Consider the following 18,693-nt stretch of genomic DNA (forward strand, 5'->3'; position numbering starts at 1 on the left):
ATGGTTGTGCCTCTAGCGGTGGGCGCTGGCTCTATATGAAACTGAGGCAGCAGTTTCGTGACCAGAAAAAAAATGGAAGGACTTTGGCGCTATCTTGTTATCTTCTGCATCCCTTCAGGGAGCACAGCAGAGAGCAACACGGCTCAGCGATAGAGAAAGCTCAGCGCCAGCACATGGCCAGCACTAGAACACAAGCTCACACATGCCCGCATATCCTTGCTTGCTGCGCCATTGCAATGGCTGCACTTATGGGGAGGTGTGACAGGCACGCGACTGTGAGAATAATTGATAATTGGACAATAATGCTGCGAAAATCTCTTTAAATCATTTGACTTTTCTGACGTCCTTAAACACCATTTTTAATTTAGTTCAAAATTTGTGTGTGTTTCCGGCTCCTTGCTTTCGAGCATGCTTTCGACGCACGTGGCCTCCGAGATGCAGTGTCAAGTGTCGGAGGCCACACAATCACTTCCACACAGGAAGTTTGCCACAGTTTAAGAAAGTTTGGTGGTGCTCAACAAAAGTGGAGTGCTTCGATATAATTTTCATGCAGTTTTTTTCTACTATATATATCAGTTCATTCCCAAACATACTCTACCTTGATTTTTCAATTACTTTTCCAAAGTCGGAAATAAAGAAGTTATTAATTGCAAAAAAAAAAAATGAGACATCTATGGACATCCATTACATGATCACTGATGATACTGGGCGATTGTCGCACCAAACTACGGGCTCCAAACTGTGCAGCATCTTCGACGCCAAAATCACAGAAGCGCGCGTAGACAATGCGAAAGCTTTGGGGAGCCTACAATGCACGTCTAAAGTACAAGCTTTATGGATGTTCCATGGACATCCAAAATTTTGTCTGCTGTACGTCTGATGAACGAACTAAATGGATGTTCATTGGACATCCAAAACTTTGATGCCATTGTACGTCCCTTAGATGTATGTGCATGCAAAAGATGTCCATAGGACATCCCATTTTTTGCTGGACGTTTGGAGCAATCCGGTACATCTGTTGGATGTTTATGGCTATCTGGGTACTACTTTTTTTAATCACATCCGTTCCCCTTGAAATAGACTTCTTTAGGCGTTCAGTCACAATGGCCACTGCCACGCTAGGATAACCTTCTTCTAATAGGCGCCGGACCTGTTCATTAAAACTCATTATATGCATGCACGATCTGGTGAGAGAAGACTTAAGGCACGACATGGCAATTCCATTTTTTACTATTTGGAATGCTTGGATTGAAAGTTTAACAATGGCTTCAAAGATCTAGGGGAGTACTGCCAATACATGTGATTTTGTTCGAAGACCAAGAAAATGTCTAGAAACAGTATCACGGGTCTCCGAGGAAATTCCTTGGTAAACTTTAATCCTCCTCCATTAAGTTTAAATTGCTCACTTATTGAGATAGCAGTGGCATCAAATTCGTCCCTATTGCTGAAAATCAGGTAATCATCAGCGTAACGAAAAATCTTAATAACACAATCACCTAAGGCCTTCTCTTAGCAGCTGTCAATCTTGCTCAGGTAAAGGTATTGCTCAGGTAAAGTTAGTGTTGCTCTTTAGTCGCCTTTAAGGCAATGAAGTGATGATGTGATAAAGTGAGGTGGCACATGAGCTCCTGCATGTGATCAAGCAATGGTATAGGACAATCTGTGGGATTGCGATGGCACCTATTGATAGAGTGGGTAGGTTGAGAGATATCCTTTTTTTTTCGTCTCTCTTTGTCTGTCTTCCAGAGGAGGAGCATCCAAACGGGACTCACCTGAGGGTGCGCCCTGGTGACGCCAGCATGCCTTTGCCACGATGAATTAGCCCCCTGCTGCAGTGAGTAACCCACGGCAGACTAGCCCAGCTCTTCCTCAGCATGTGCATCAAAGCATGAAATCACCAGGGGGCAGTGACCAAAACAGCACTTGAACGAGGGATGCCTCAGGGGCTGATGCTTCAAAAGCGTATGCAGTTGGGCTGCCTGGTTCGTGACTGGACCATAAATGGTGCAAAAGAACAGGACATTGCCTTGTCCCTTTCTTATGTCCAGTCTATATATTTATTTATTTAAAAAATACCATACAGGCCCCTAGAGGTCTTTTTGCGCTGTTTCTGGTGAAGCCGATGTCTTGGCAAGGTGGCTGGTTTTTTCTCCATTTCCTTTTCTGTACCTCATTTCCTGCTTAGCTAGCAATGCTGCAGAAGCTACAGAAGTAGTGCAGTGATACAAGTCTCCCTTCACACGTTTTGCAGTGGGGTTGTTCTTGATCTTCGACACTCTTTAAGGAAGAAATCCTTCATATATTGCAACTACATCTTAATTACATTAGGCTACATCAAGTGACATATTATGTGTGCACATCTGTGCTTCCAGTATGTTACATACTACGCATTGGCAACAAGTGCAGTTGTCATGGTGTAGCCACTGGCCACAAAACGTGCCACTCCTCTCATTCAGACATAAATAGGTTCAGATCTGTAATAGCTTCTGTGCAATAAATATATCATATTTTGTAGCATACAAGTATGAGACTTAATATTGCATTGAATTACATGGTGCATATGTAATATTTTTATCTGGTCATGAATGCAAGCAGTGAGAGAAGTCTCCCTAGCATTTGCCAGTTGTCTGTAAAATGGAGTACGGGCTTGATGAACCCCTTCTTGAAGCATTGGCTCCAGTGATGTTTTTCGTTTCACTGCTGTTGATCACATCGAGTCTGTGAACTCTTCTGTCTGGTGCACATACCAATGGGCAGGTAGCAGTGCACAAAAGGCACCCAGTATGCAAATATTGTTATTGGCACTTTAACATTGACCCCCTGCAGAGCATGATTTCATGAAAGTGCGATGGTGCTCATATATTCCTTAAAAAAAAAAAATTCATGAACTCCATTGATGTGAACTTCTTCAGAAGACGAGATTCTTAGATGTTGCCAAGTTTGTAAGAGATACAAATTATAGATTGAGAGTTATAGATTTTAGATTTACAGGCCCAAAGAGCAAATAATTTTATCAGTTACCTTGAAAAGATCATTGTTATTCTTCAAAGTGACAAATATCAACAAAGAAAATGTGTCATTGTAGTCATCTGGTCCTTTTGCCTGCACAGTGCATCCTTGTTTATGAATGTACGGGTTGTCTATAGAGGCATGGAGAATGTAATTGGGCATAATCAAAACTGTAGGAACAGCATGGTTAGATAAGATGCCACCACTGTTACAATCGGCCAGAAGTGATAGTGACCTTCTAGCCTCTCCTAGCTCGCTGCGACATATCTCTTCATGAAGCCAACAATGCATCTCCCTCGAACAGGCTATCGGTGCCACAAGGCGAGGCACGTTTGGTGAACTGAGTATTGTTAGCTGGTTCGCAGTCGCCTTCACAGACCAATTGGAGCAAGAAAACTGGAAAAGGGTGTTCTATGGTGTTCCCCCACAGACTCCGGTAATCATCACAGTCGTTTGACGGACGCGGCAGCTAACTGTGGAGTCAGCCCAGGAACCAAGACGTGCCAGCTTGAATCAAGCATTACAACCCCTGTCTACAAGGCCCCACTCCTTTCGGTGTGTTCAGTGAAACAAAAGTGCAAGAGTGAGTGTATGAACCCTCGCTCTCAAAGGCGGGTCCTTTGGCAACTTTGGACTCCAATTGGATGAAGGTTCAACAGTTCCTAGGTCAGTTTCCTTGGCCCAGGAATCTTGGGAAAACAGAAGTGGTTTTCAGCAGCCGTTTTCGGCTCCTTGGTGTACTTCGTTGCAGTCATGCTAGGCTGATGAAATGTAACATTCACTGCCCTTCATGTAGATACTGTAAATAAATCCTGTACTCCTCGTTTTCGATGAGAACAAGTTCCTCCTTTCATCAACGTCCTGGCATGGATGATCGGACGACGGCATAGGCCAGCTACCCCTTTTGACATACCAGACCCCAACTCTTACAACTGGCTGGTAGCGTTGAGATGGACTTTGCGACGTGTTGCTATGTCTGCGGTGAGTGCTTGGTTTTTACTTTAACTACCTGGGCTTCATTTTGTGGTTGTTTAGAACAGTAGGGAAGCTGTTTTGTTGATTCTTAGCTAAGTTGTGTTTACCTAGTTATGTTTATCGAGCAGGATCAAGGCAGTAAAGCAGTAATCATGGATTTGAGGACACTGCTGAGAGACAAATTGTTGGTTGTCGGGGAGGAACCAGGCCTAGAGGTACACAAGGAAATGATGAAATCGGAACTATTAAAGCTGATTTCCGATCAGGCCAGTGAGGAGGACATTAGAATTGGGTTAGAGCTCTTTAGGAAAAGAAAGAAACGGGACAGAGAGAGAGAACGGGACAGAGAGGAACATGAGTTAAGAAATATGCAACTTGACCTTGAAAGTAAACGTTTGGTGTTGTCTCGAGTGAGTGAAGGGGTTCTGAAACAACCAAGTGAGGCAGAATGATACCACATGGACAGGTTGTTAAAGCCATTTGAGGTTGGGAACAGCCATAAGGTTGTTCCTAAGAAATTTTGAAAGGACTTTTGAAAAGATGTACTTTGCTCCAAGTACATGGCCACAGCTGTTGCTGTTTATGTTGCCGTGCAAGGCTGCTGAAGTAATCGCCAGACTCGGTGCACAAGATGCATATGATTGTGTGAAGGTTAACGCTAGCCTTTTAAAGAAGTACCACCTTTCAGCCGAAGCTTTTCGGCAAAGGTTTTGAAACACTGGCGAGAAGGATAGTGAGGGATATCCGGAGTTTGCATATGGCTCAAAGGCAAACCTAGTCGAGTGGTTGAAAAGTGCATTAGTGTAACGAGAGTAGAGACATGATTATTGAATGCATGTCTCTAGAGCAGTTTTACAAAAGCATCCCACATTCTGTGAAGCTTTGGGTGCAAGACAGAGGAAATGTAATAACTGTGGAAAGGGTAGCCGAACTAGCCAAAGAGTATGCAACATGTAGAAAGCTGAATGCCGAGGACGGAAATTGGGACAGTCAAAACGGGCTGCGGAAACAGTTTCCATTCAAAAAGGGTTTGCAGATGAAACGACCAGAGCATGTAGACGCGGAGGAAAGGACGTCAGGAAAGAGCAAGAAGTCAAATGGCAAAACCATACAAAAAGAGCAGAAAAAGGGAATCTTTTAGGACAATTCGCTGCTATAAGTGCCACAAACTCGGACATATCACTGCGAACTGCGGAAGCCTAGCGTAGTTTTGTCCTACATAGACGAAAGAGATGAGAACATGGAACTTTTAATTAAAAGCCCATATCTTCTCAACATGCATAATAATGGAAAACCATGCTGGGTGCTGCGAGACAGTGCCACCACCATCGTCATTGTCCATCTGTCTTACATGACGGTAGAGGACTTCGCCAGAGAAGTAGCATGGATCAAACAGGTTGTAGAAGAACACAGTGTGTGTCTGCCCATGGGTAAAGTCAAAATCAGTTGACTCTTCGGGGAGCCTGTGACCGAGGCTGCAATTTCCAAATTTTTGTCGCTGCAGTACCCTTACATTTTTTCGAATCTGTCAGATCAGTTACTGTGTGACAAAGGGCTTAAACAAAGAAAGGGCATAGTAAAGGCGTTGGCGCGAGGCCAAGCTCGGAAAATCGCATCGCATTTGGCTGAAAATGCAAAAGCTGCTCCAGTGGAAGTAGCGAAAGTGGTAACTTCAGTAACCGAATCCAAGCTAGGCTCGAGGGACGAAAAAACAGTTGAGGAAAGCCTGCCAGCTGACCAGCTCAGTGGGAGCTTCTCACTGGGGTGTCAAAGTACACACCTGCAGGAAGGGCCAGCTGACACACTCACAAGTGAGACAAGGTCGTTACTATACCCGCCTCAAAGAACTTTGATCAGCTCTTACATGTGGACAGAGAGTCACTGGCAGCCGAGCAAAATAATAATGTCAGCCTAGCTAAATTACATGAAACAGCTAAAGAAGGCATTGCTAGGTGCAATGTGATGATGCACGAGAAAGGTGGCTCATTATATCAGCACTACAGAGACCGAAAGGGCAAGACTCTGGATCAGTTAGTCATACCTACTAAGTACAGGGAGGACCTTTTGGATCCCTGTCATGGAAATGGATGGTCAGGCCATCTAGGCGTAAACAAATTGAAGTAAAGATTGCGATTGCTCATGGAATACTACTGGCCTGGCTGTTTCAAAGACATAGAAAACTGAGATCATGCGACGCCTGCCAATGCTCAGCTGAACCAGGAGAAACATGAAAAGCTCCACTAAAGGTAGTGCCCTTAATATCAGAACCTTTCAGATGACTTGTGATAAACACGGTAAGGCCTCTATCAAAGACAAAGTCGGGTTACCTGTTTATCATGCTGTGTCCGGCTACAAAGTTTCCAGAGGCAATCCCTCTGAAAGAACTCAGCTCCACCGAAGTAGTCGATGCGCTTTTGACAGTATTCGCACGACTCGGGTTTCCAGACGAAATTCAGGCAGATCCCAGGCCAGTATTCGCCAGCTCACTAATTTCCACATTCTTACAAAAGTGCGGGGTAAAGTTGATGCACAGTTCTGTCTATCACCCTCAGTCAAATAGTGTAGAGAGGTGGCATTCAGTGCTTAAGTGAGTTTTGCAGGCGCTCTGTTACAAGTACAAACAGGACTGGGAGAATTGTCTTCCGGCTACTTTCTTTGCTTTGCGAACAGTTCCTCATAAGGCTACATGGTTCTCACCAGCAGAACTAGTGTATGGGAGGACACTCCGTTCCCCACTGAGAATGTTAAGAGAGATGTGGGTGGAAAGAGGAGAGATTCAAAGAGTGGTAGAGTATGTGCTAAATCTGCTGGAATGGCTAAATGCAACACAAGAACTAGTTGAAAAGAACAAAAGCATGGCGCAAAGGAATGCCAAGCTATATTACGACAGGATGTGAGGCTTCGAACGTTTAACAGTGGGGACCAGGTAATTATTCTCAAGTCTTCAAGAAAAGAACAAGCTTAAGTTCACTGGTATAGACCTGTTAAAGTGTTGCAGAAACTTTCAGATACTAACTATGCTCGGAAAATGACCGGTCGCAGGAAGGAGCTGAGGATATATCACTGCAATTTGATGAAGCCGTATATAGAGCGGAGTGGAGTCGTTAACTATACCATCAAAGAACCGGATGACATTAGCACCGAGTTTAATGAGTGCAAGGCTACCTACAACTCTTGAATTCAGCCTGGAAGAAGTTGTAGAACACTCGGTAAGCACAGATGCTCCTAAACTCGAGCAGTTAGATGAGCTAAAGTGGCTGCTAAGGGAATATCACGATAGATTCAGCAAACAGCCAGGTGAAACCAAACTAATAACACATGAAATAGAGCTCGCATCAACCGAACCTGTAAGATCAAAGCCTTACAGGGTGTCTCCAAGACAGAGAGAAATTATGGAGGCAGAGATGCAGTGTATGCTAGAGTTGGGAGTTATTGAGCCCGCTGAGAGTGACTAAACGTCACCACTAATGTTTGTGGAAACCCCTAATAAGGACCCTCATTCGTGCGTCGGCTACAGAATGTTAAATGCCATCACCAGGGATCATTTGTACCCGGCACACAACATTGAGGAACGAATCAAAAGATTCAGCGCTACTGAATACATTTAGACTCTAGATCTTGTGCGGGGATACTGGCAAGTTCCCCTTTTAGAAAGTGCCAGCCCGCTATGCTACATCTATCTCACCTATAGGCACTTTTCGCCCTCTTGTTCTCAGCTTCGGGCTGAAGAACATGCCGTCTAGCTTCTCTAAGTTGATGGATATTGCCCTAAAAGGCTTGCAGGAGTTCGCCTTGCCATATCATGATGATGTCGCAATTTTTTCCAACAGCTGGAAACAGCACGTATCGTACCTGAAGCAGGTCTGGTTGAGGGAAGCGGGCTTAATGATGAAGGCGGAAAAATGTACGTTTGGCTGCTCACAGGTTACTTATTTGGGCCATGTTGCCGGCCAGTGCACGAGATGGCCGGCTGAGCTGAAAACAGCTACGATTGAAGATTTTTCACAGTCGCGCATGAAAGCAGACATTTATTCATTTTTGGGACTTGTTGGGTACTAGCAACGGTACATTCCGAATTACTCGCAAATAGCAAGTGTTTTAACGGATGCACTCCTAAAGGGAGCACCGAGTAGTGTGCACTGGGATAAGGACAAAGAGAACGCATTCCAAGGTTTGAAAATGTTATTAGTTTCTCATCCTGTGCTTCCTGCACCAGACTATACAAAGGAATTCATAGTTCAGTGTGACCCAAGCGACAGGGGAATGAGCGTGGTACTTAGTCAGGTCGGCAATGATAATGAGGAACACCCTATTCTCTATGCCAGCTGTAAACTAGCTGGAAAAGAGGAAGCCTATAGCACTTTAGAGAAGGAATGTGCCTGTTTGGTTTGGGCAGCCCAAACGTTGTCGTGTTACCTGTACGGGGCGAAATTCATCTTCGACACCGACCACTGCTTTCTGACGTTGCTTAATCAGATGTCTCAAAAAATGGCTGCTTGCTCCGATAGAGCCTTACTCTCCAACAATACAACTTCTCTGTTAGATTTAAGAAGGGAAAGTTGCATAGCAATGCAGATTGCTTGAGCAGGCTAATTTGAAACTCGTTCTGCGTTTAGGGATCCCTACTAAATTTTGTTGTTCTATTTTATTAAGACAATCCCCTTTTGTGTAGCAGAACTCCATCCATGATTGCTATGTCGGCACGGAATTCCTTCAAAATTTGGGTAGCGAAAGGCAGTATTTGTTGTTTCTGTACTCATCTTTTCTTTGAAGTCTGGTGGGTTTAAAGCAAGATCCAAGATGCTTCATATCTGCACAGAGCCGTGTTGTGGGGTTTGCTTTGCTGTTGCCTATCATTGTGAGATGTTTTGAGGTGGTATGACAGAATTTTGCAGCTGGTTGCTGCAAGCCAAGTCTTCCCCCTTGCCACCAGCCATTCTCTTCCTGCCCAGCGTTTATCAGCACTGGCCAGTCTAGGTTTTCCGGGCCATGGAGAAGCTGTTGCAATCGGCCAGGGGGTGATAGTGACCTTCTAGCCTTTCCTAGCCCGCTGTGACAAATCGCTTCATGAAGCCAACAATGCATCTCCCTCAGACAGACTACCAGCGTCGCAAGGCGAGGCAAGTTTGGTGGACTGAGTATTGTTAGCTGGTTCGCTGTCACCTTCACAGACCAATTGGAGCAAGAAAACTCCTGGAAAAGGGTGTTCTACAGCATTCCCCCATGGACTTCAGTAATCGTCACAGCCGTTTGACAGACGCGGCAGCTAACTGCGGAGTCAGCTCAGGAGCCAAGGCGTGCTAGCTTGACCTGTCTACGAGGCCCCATTCCTTTCAGTGTGTACAGTGAGACAAAAGTGCGGGAGTGAGTGTATGAACCCTCACCTTCAAAGGCTGGTCCTTCGGCGACACATCGCTCTCAGTCTGTCTTCATTAATAACCAACCCTCGAACCCGCTTCCAGTGACTCCCGGCATTCCGCAGGGTTCTGTCATCGGTCTCTTGTTAATATTCCTAATTTACATTAATGACTTACCCCGGCAAATATCTTTTTGCATCTGCTTCTTCGCCAATGATTGCATTATTTATTGCCAGTGACTAACCCATCTTACCAAGAATCCCTTCAGGCAGACCTAAACCACTTGCTAAATTGGTGTTGGCAGTGGGTGATGACACTCAACCCTAACAAATGTAAGTAGTATGTGTCTTTTCACCACAGTCGCAAATCCTTTGTTTTCGAATATACCATTTCTAGCTCCCCTGTTGACTTTGTCCAGTCTTACAAATACTTAGGTATCACCATTTATGAAGATTTATCCTGGCTAACATGTGACTAACCTGATATCATCAGCTAATAAAACACTAGGTTTCTTAAAACGTCACCTGTGGGAAGCTCCACAACACGTCAGACTACACGCTTACATTTCACTCATCAGCACTAAACTAGAATACGCATTGGCCATCTGGAACCCTCATCAAGCATATTTAACAAATGGCATTGAAGCTGTACAAAACCAGGCTACCAGGTTCATTCACTCTTCATATTCATATGACATTAGCATATCATCTCTTAAATTGCAGTCAGGCTTGTGTAATCTTTCTGCTCGCTGCCACATTGCTAGTCATGTCTTGTATCACAAGTTCTTTTATTCATCACTAAGACAAGAACCACGCACCTGCGTTCCCCCACCACGCAGATCCCATCGCATCGGTCACCCTCTTCAATTTTGTGTCCACGAGCTCGTACCTACCACCTTCATGAATTCATTTTTTTCACGAGCAGCAACTGACTGGAACGGCCTTCCCCATCATGTCGCTGCCATAACGTGCCCATCAACATTTTAGACTGCTGTAAACGCCTGCATTTTGTAAACCCCATCCCTTATGTAACACCCCAGAAGGGGTCTTTAAGGAAAATAAAGTTATGTGATGTAATGTGACTTTAGACGCTCCGATTGGACGAAGGTTGGACAGCAGTTTCCCTGGCCTAGAGATCTAGGGAGGACAGAGGGCGGTTTTAAGCAGCCGTTTCCGTCTCCTCGTTGTGCTTCATTTCAGTCATGCTAGACTGATGAAATGTAACATTCTCCACCCATCATGTAGATATTGTAAATAAATCCCGTACTCCTTGTTCTCGATGAGAACGCGTTCCTCCCTTCAACAACATCCTTAGTGTGGATGAGTTGTATGATGGCATGGGCCAGCTACCCCTTTTTGACATGCGCGGCCCCAAATCTCGCACCGACATCAAGGGAAGTACATCCAGAAAGATTGTGTCATGTTGAGACACTACAATCTGAGAAGTATGCTGAGAAAGCTTTAAAAAAATCGGGGATATTGTCAAATATTGTCCTTTAATGCAAGTAGAATTCACTCTGATGTTGGATGTGCATTCATTATCGGTAAAGTTGTTTGAAAGTGTGTGTTAAAATATATTAGCTTAAACTTCAAAATTTTTTTAATGCACCTTCATTTTACTCATGTTAATTGGAAACATTGAAAGAGCAGATGTTGAGAATCTATGTGTATTGAATGGCTGCAATGCACTGTGGCTACATCTAAAGATGTACAATTTTAAAAAATGATTTGGCTACATGGTGTTTGTGGGTCATGAATATGAATTATTCAGCTTTTATTTCATTAGGAAAAACAAATTTTCAGCGTTCATAAGTTCATGATGTTCAACAAATGAATAAATTTCTCACAAACAATGATTTATGTACACTTGCTGTCACTCCAGGCTGATTATTTAAATTGAATGTTTGGTTTTGTCTGCAATGAGGGGCTCAGTTTCAGATTGTTATTCTTTCAGCGAACATTCAGTACCTTACAAAGAATATACAGACAACTGTCCCAAAGTCAAGGACTGCAACATGACCCTCGGTTAGTAGTAAAAGAGAGATAAGAAGTAAAAAAGCAACAAGAAGAATGCTATGTAGCTCAGTGCTAAAATACATAGGTAACAAATTTATATGTTGAAAAATCAAAGGTTTAGGTCTAAAAGCATTGGCCTGCTGAGCACAAGACCACAAGTACAGTTCACAGATGTTGCATTCTATTCTAGTATGGGTGAAATGAAAATATTCTGGTGCTTTTATATATGCGGATCATAGAACTGAGGTGGTGAAAGTATAATCTGACGTCCACTGTCACATTGTCCTTATCAGTTTATTGTGTAGTTTTGGGATGTCAAGTCAATCAGTCAATCAATATTTTGCTTAGCCTTACACATTCTCGATGTGAAGTTCTTAGCCTAACTACATGTGCCAGCCAAGGTTTCCTTGCGCTTGCATTAACTAGCTTTTTATGATATGTACCATTGGGCCACGATGCAATAAAGCCTGTCAAGTTGAAAGGTAAAGGGTTGGCAATAGGAGGGCAAGACTGGCCCATTACAGAGCATTGCCTGAAAGGCAGCGAGGCACGTCCGTGCAAGTCAGTGATCCAGCCACGTTTTTAAATGCATCTGTTGGGTGCCAGCCTCAGTTGGGGACACCCCCACTGCGAGCATTTTTTGTTCTTGCCTATTGCTGGCTCTTCGTTAATTGAAACAAGGGGCGACCACGTGCTGACATGGCTGTGGCAGCTCTGACAGGTCACGGTTGTGGCCTAGGCCATGAACGGCTCTAATGAGCTTTTGGGCTGCATACGGAAGTGGCTTTTTCAAGGTCTCACTAATGACAGACTGATGAATATTCATGGCTCCTGAGCAAGTTCACTTCTGCTTGTCTCGTGAGAAACAATCTGCTGCTGCCCGGGTTGGGCTGCTCATCGAACTTGTGAGTCTTCTTAGTTTCAGCTTATAAATCCTGCATTGTTGTTCTCTCGGTTCAAAATGGTATTGAGGAATGTGGGTGAGGTAACTGGAATCTTATCTTATTAGCATGAGCCATAGAGCAGAACAAGTCAACATTAAGGTAAGGATGCATTGTGCAATACCTAAGGGCCGGGACACAGTTTCTACTACTATTACCACTGATCCTCTGCAGTAAATCTTCTGCAATAAATGTTGGAAGAATGGCCTGCTGTGTTTGCTGGCAGATGAATGGGCGTTCACGTGATGCCGTTCTTTACCATGATTTTGTGACTCAGTTTGTAGGCACATATATACCCTTTCATTAGAGAAAGACAAGTGCAGTATGGAAGCAAGTGTTGGGGGCTCTACACTGGCATAAACATGTGGAAAGACTTGCCTCCAACTTGCTATGGCTGGAGTTGTTCAGCTGAGCCTTTGTGCATCTCGCAGCCTCTGGCACTGTCATGACGAAAGCGTATGACTTCAACTGGCAACGTCCTGTACCTGAAGCCCTGCTCAAGGGATGCATCTTTGACCGTTGGGAAGAGGTGTGTTTCCTTGCTTTTTCTCTGCTATGCTGCATGTGACACACATGCTGTGTCCAACAAGGACTACTTACAATGAACAGTGTGTGGCATGCTTGCATATTATTGCCATGCATGCATCGTTTTACTTCTGGCTAATGATCACTTTTACTCAGACATCACTGTCATGCTATCCCTTTCACAGAAGACATGTTTACTGTATTAAAAACTGTGAGAATGTTGTTGTCACCTTGATAGAAAGACAGGACCCGTCATGCTACAGTATGTTCTCCAAGAATATTTGACACACTTCAGAGGGCGGATGGGATTGCACAATGCTTGACCATGCTTGCCCTGTTTCTGTCCTCACACAACTGTTCCAGGGTGCCCAATAAACACTCCTGTTCTCCTCATTCACCTTTTGGTTGGTGGCTTTGCACTGTCAGTGCCCTGTGATATTATCACTAACCGAGGAGTAGCTTAGCAGCTTATGCTCTGTTTAACTTGAACTTTGAAACAAGAAGTTGAGATCTGTGTTTTTAGAGGTCTAGCTATCCATTCGTACTTGCAGGATCCCATGATTACCTTGGCCGTTCTTTTGTTTGACATGGTACTCTTTTTAGACGTACTTGAAATGAGCTTGTTGATGTGCTGTCATGTACAAGTGTTGGCTGCAGCACTTGTAGTCGCTATTAGGATGCAGCTGACAGCAGGTGCACATTAAGACAACCAAGAATTGCAGTTCTTATAGTTGAAGTGAGTTAAATTTGAGGGCTCACCAGTTAAAGGAGTACTGTCTTAACATTTTAAACTTTTCATTTATTGCATTAGATGAAGCCCTTTATTTAAAGTGAAGAAAATTATAGTCGAAAACGTTATGTCAGTACTCCTTTAAGAACAGGCCATTTTTATTAGTGTTTACTTATGTGCATGCCTTTCTTGCCCACAGGAAAAAGAACAAGTAGTCTACGAACCTAATGCTTTGTTCCGAGTTGACGAGTATGGATTTTTCATCTATTGGAACAGCGACGGAAGGGTGTGTACATTTATTTACGTTTATTTTTTCTTTCTTTCCTTTTTTTTTACATCCATCAAGTGTGCAGCTTGTAAAATGTGCAGCCTGTAAAGTATTTGCCCTTGTTTAACACATACGCATTGCAGGACTGGGACCTTGATCTTCGAATCTTCCTCTCAGATGTATTTTAACTGTTTTGTTCTCATAGGGTCATCATTGTTGAGGGTTCCTGCATGCACCAGCTTTTGAACAGTCTTTGTCTCTTATCATAGAGTGATTTTGGAGCAGTAAGTAAAAGTTTTGAATGTAGAGCAAGTATCTCAGATAAGCATGGTTTTAAAGGGACACTAAAGTGAAACAACAAATCAGTTTAGGCCAATAAAGCATTGTTTGAGAACACTGCAGGCAGTCATTTCAAAATAATAGTTCGATTATTAGGTGAGGAAATGGAGGTTGAAGTATCTGTATTTGAATTTCACGTCGAAACCCCGGCGCCGGTACGTCAGTGTGACGTCAGGGATTCCAAAGTATGTTTTCGTATTTGGGCCACGCTGGCTAAGTAAAGGTTCCTGAAACTTGCCATGTTTAATATTTGGTTCCTTTAGAACACAATGTAGTCAATCTGTACAGCTATATAATTAAGTAGGCCGTAGAAGATGCCATCAGAATCCATGATGTCACAGAGACCAGGTGCGGCAACTTCAAGGAGGCGTCGCCGCCCGTCTTTCGTTCTTGCGCCTTTTCTGGCTTACCAAGCATGTTATCGTAGTAAGAGTGGTGCTTTTGGTGTCCTAGAGAGGTAATTTACTGATGCAGAAAAAATCATTTTTCTCTTTAGTGTCCCTTTAAGGACACCTGTACAAGACATACAAGTTGCAGCATGAAAGAACAAAGTTAACAAGATTCACTGTTATTAGGGAGTTCTATGTTTTGCACACCCAAAGTTAGGGGATGCGCACCGCCGGGTGTACAAAATAATAAAAAGGTGCGCACAGAAGAAAGCAATGGTGGTACAAAATAGTGTAAGCGGGGCATGGGGCTATGGGTACACAGGGACGCTTGGGTGTGCTATTTATAAAACTTCCTGCAGTCATCAAAAGTCCAGGAATGGATGCATTTTTCACATGGTGGCAGCCTGCATGCATAAATAAGACCCCCTAGATGTTTTGTTGCACACATATCTCACAGCAAATGTTGGAAGATGCCAGTTATAAATTTCTCAGTGGCGGAAGCTGTTGTCAATCAATCAATCAGTTGATTGATTGATTGGGTTTGATGAAATGAAAGGTGGGTTTGAAGATTGAGATGCTGATGGTGAAGCCATGATGACGGAACACTGGCAGCTAGCACGCAGTAAGAACAGGCTGTGCATTATCACGGTTGCTTGGGACCTGATGGAAAGAGCGACTGCGGTGATGCTCAGCCTGTTATTACCGCATGCTTGCCACCAGTCGCAAAGGCACCTCACAGACTATGGAGAGAAAAAAAAACACAGCTCGCTCTCTGCAACAGTTACTTTTCGCAGTTTACGGACTTTACTCTGACATATTAGGAAGGCGCGCATTGCACGGCAACATGGCACAGTGAGCCACGTCGCATGGGAGAGTCCAAGCGAAGAAGGGGTTGCCAACAATCGGTCAGCACAGTGTAAAATTTGCGTGTCTGTTGCTCGCTTTCCTGCCTGTCTTTGGCTTTGCTGTGTGTGGTGTGCCCAAAGTTGAGTTATGCGCCTGCTGTGGGACAGATCAGACATCAATAAACTTTGACATGCCAATGAGCAGGACGGTCAAGGAAAGAGACGCACACAGCATGGTTGTCAAAACAACAGGTGCCAAAAATCAGCACTTCAATGTGATGCTTGCAATAATGGCAGACGGCCAGAAGTGGCTGCGAGGACGAGCTGTTGTGGATCCACAATGTGGATGAAGAGGCCTGGTGGCCTGGTGATGACAAGTCTGGTGGTTTCAATGTGGAGTGAAGTGCAATAAAAATGTTGTTACGGTTTGCAAATACAGTCGAAACCCGCAACAACGAATCCCCGTGTAAATGAAATTCTCGAGACAACGAATTATTTTGTATCCCCGCCGAACGCCCACAGGATTCAATGCATTTTGCACCTCTTGAGAATGTAATGTCACTTTACTGCAATTCCGCATCAATAAAATTTGCCAGAACATAACCCCACATATTATCCACTCGCACAAGGCTAGCAGGCTCCAAAATGTGCTCAAATGCATTTGTTTTACGACGAAATTTCGTAAAATATGACCACATTGCACTTGTGCCGGCGCCGCCATTATTTTTACCAAAACAACTAAGCGCCACAAGCAATCGCGTGTGCTGAAACACATCATGGCCGCCATCTTGTTTATTGATTGCTTGTTTGAAATTCCACACATGTTGCTACAGGCATGTGGCGACTGTTTTTGCATACCTAAGGTCCGCTCGATTCTCCTGCACCATTGTGAACCCGTTCACAATGGTTCACGAGAACTTCAGAAATTCTAGTAGTATATTTCTTCAGTGCAGGCGCAGCACGATGCTCAAAATGAATGCCAAAGTACAAACATGGTGCAGGCATTTAGTTTTTTCCGACTAATGTTCACAGAATGAGTAAGCTTGAAAAGTCAAGAACTGCTGGTATAATTGGGTCCTGAGGCATAAGTACACCTGCGCTTATGTAGACACAGCAGACGCACGTAAGCAGTGTTTCAACAGTGCTTGTGCTTGACATAAAAATTGTAACAGCGCAAACACATGCAACCACAATGTAACAAGGACGTCCTTGATACTTTGTGGTTGCAGGTGTTTGCGCTGTTACAATTTTTATGTAAAGTATGCACCAACTCGCCCAGAAAGAAGCCTTAATGTTGTGCTTGTGCGCTGTGTCGTCTGCACCTCGTGAACTGGTTCAGGTGGTGCAGGCAAATCAAATGTACCCCTAGTACAGTGCGTAATGTGCGCCTCGGTGAGGAAAGGCACCAAAAAGAAGGAAATCCACGACCCACCAATGTGGAATTGTTTATGACGCTTGAGATGGCGGTTGCAGCATGGAGTGCCATGCATCGAGCCGTGGTTGAGCGATCATCCGGGAATACGCATCCCTTGCTTCAAGAACGCTGGTTTCGGTGCCACCCGAGAGGCATCACGTGTGGATTCGGCACCGGATGTAGATTTGTGCAAAGGGGCCGTAATATCAATCAATTACCTTGGGGTATACGAGATACGATCACTTTCGTGCTCGGCACCAGATGCGTCAGCACCTCCGGGCGACAGCGTGCACCGGAGAAATGGTGCTGCATGCGTGGAGCACTGTTTCTCTGCGTCCAATGCTGAGTTATGCAAAGTTTCACAAAAGTGATCGCATCTCTGAATGCAGTTGACCGAGAGTACAGCTCCACGGTAGTGCAGCCACTGTCGGCAGTGCAGTTCTGTGTCCTCGAGCGAGCTTGCCAAAGTAGGCTAACGGAATTTTGACAGTAAAGTTTTTTTCTGTAGCACATTACCTATCTGTGCTGTCTGATTTTGAAACAGTGAAATTCTTGCGAAAGCGAATTTTTTCGCATTCCCAGCCGATTTTGTTATTGCGAGGTTCAACTGTAGTATATGTGTATTTCTACACAAAGATAAGTTACCTAGCACATTTTTGAACTCATTGCTGTCTTACTTTTCAATTTTTGCTGTTTCGAAAAAGTTCCCATGAAATTGATCCTGCATAATAATCGCACCTCCCAACTTTGCTTCGTTTTTCTTTTTGAAGAAAGTATGTTCATTGCTCGAATATATATGGTAATTCGCGGTTGTTCTAAAAGATGCGACAGAACTAAATGAAACAGAGTAATTTAGCTAGAGATTATGGTTTTCAGGAAGAAACAGTTTGCGACCTTGCTTGAAATGTTGTGCTGTTTTAAAACCAAGGGATGACATATTCCAAATTTTTCAGCTGTACAATTTAATTACTCTTTAACCATGTACATTATCACAATTTAGCTAATTAATGTTGCCATTCGAAGCATGTCTAGTATTGTGGGCCGGTGTATAGAACAGGTATTCGAGGTAGTAGAAAACTTGTGCATGCTATGGATTGGAATGGATGTGGCTGCGTAATGTTTTAATCGATTGCACCTGTTGCATTTGAAAAATATAAAGTCGTCACTTGCTTAGTGGGAGCTCAGCACTTGAATCAGAGCTCTTTCAGAATAAGTAGTTGTTACTGTGCAAATGATGACTTTAACAATATTTTTCAAAAGCAATATATGTGCTGTCGGTCATTGCGACTGAAAACAGGGTGGTCATTGTGAATGTGCCGGGAAGTGGACCCGAACGGTCAGCCTGCCCCTTTTGGTCAGTTTGGTTGGAGACCAGGATTTAAATACAGCTGTCTTAAAGTCGTATGCCTTGCACTGAAGCATCCCTTACATCAGTGGTGCCAGGTATTGTCGCACATTTTCCAAGTATGACATTCACATGGCAGATGTCCCTTCCAACAAGCTGTTGATGTAACTCAGCTGCTTTAAAGACCCATTACAGAGAATTCCCTGGCATTATTTAGAATGTACCTTGTGCTGACTGTGACCTATGTGCTTAGAAAGCATCATATTTTTTGTCATTAAGGGGAACCAGACATCTAGTTCACTTGATGGGGACATCACTATTATTGCAAAAAAACACACAATAATTTGGCAACTCATCTTCTTCTTGAGTGATGTTTTGTCATGCCACAAAAATAGGACAGAACAGAATTGTTTGCTGGCAATTCATGCACCACGCCATCTCTTGCACATTTAACCCTTTCGGGGTCAATTGTTTTTCGCCATATGCGACCGCCCAGCGTCGATTTTTTTTATTGCAAATTCCAATTCTTCTTAGGGACTTA

The 18,693-nt window shown here is 43.8% G+C and overlaps 1 protein-coding gene across 1 annotated transcript in view; it reads left to right on the plus strand.

Moving 5' to 3' along the window:
• LOC142568039 (1-phosphatidylinositol 4,5-bisphosphate phosphodiesterase-like) overlaps positions 1–18,693 on the plus strand; it is a 272,674-nt gene that overhangs the window by 41,406 nt on the left and 212,575 nt on the right. Inside the window, exons 2-4 of the mRNA XM_075678120.1 lie at positions 1,747–1,834; positions 12,729–12,826; positions 13,752–13,838. Of these exons, the coding sequence (XP_075534235.1) occupies positions 12,743–12,826; positions 13,752–13,838 (171 nt within the window). The 5' untranslated portion in view covers positions 1,747–1,834; positions 12,729–12,742. The remainder of the gene's footprint in view (positions 1–1,746; positions 1,835–12,728; positions 12,827–13,751; positions 13,839–18,693) is intronic.

The sequence above is a fragment of the Dermacentor variabilis genome, unplaced genomic scaffold (assembly GCF_050947875.1).
Source record: "Dermacentor variabilis isolate Ectoservices unplaced genomic scaffold, ASM5094787v1 scaffold_16, whole genome shotgun sequence".
Lineage (NCBI taxonomy): Eukaryota > Metazoa > Arthropoda > Arachnida > Ixodida > Ixodidae > Dermacentor > Dermacentor variabilis.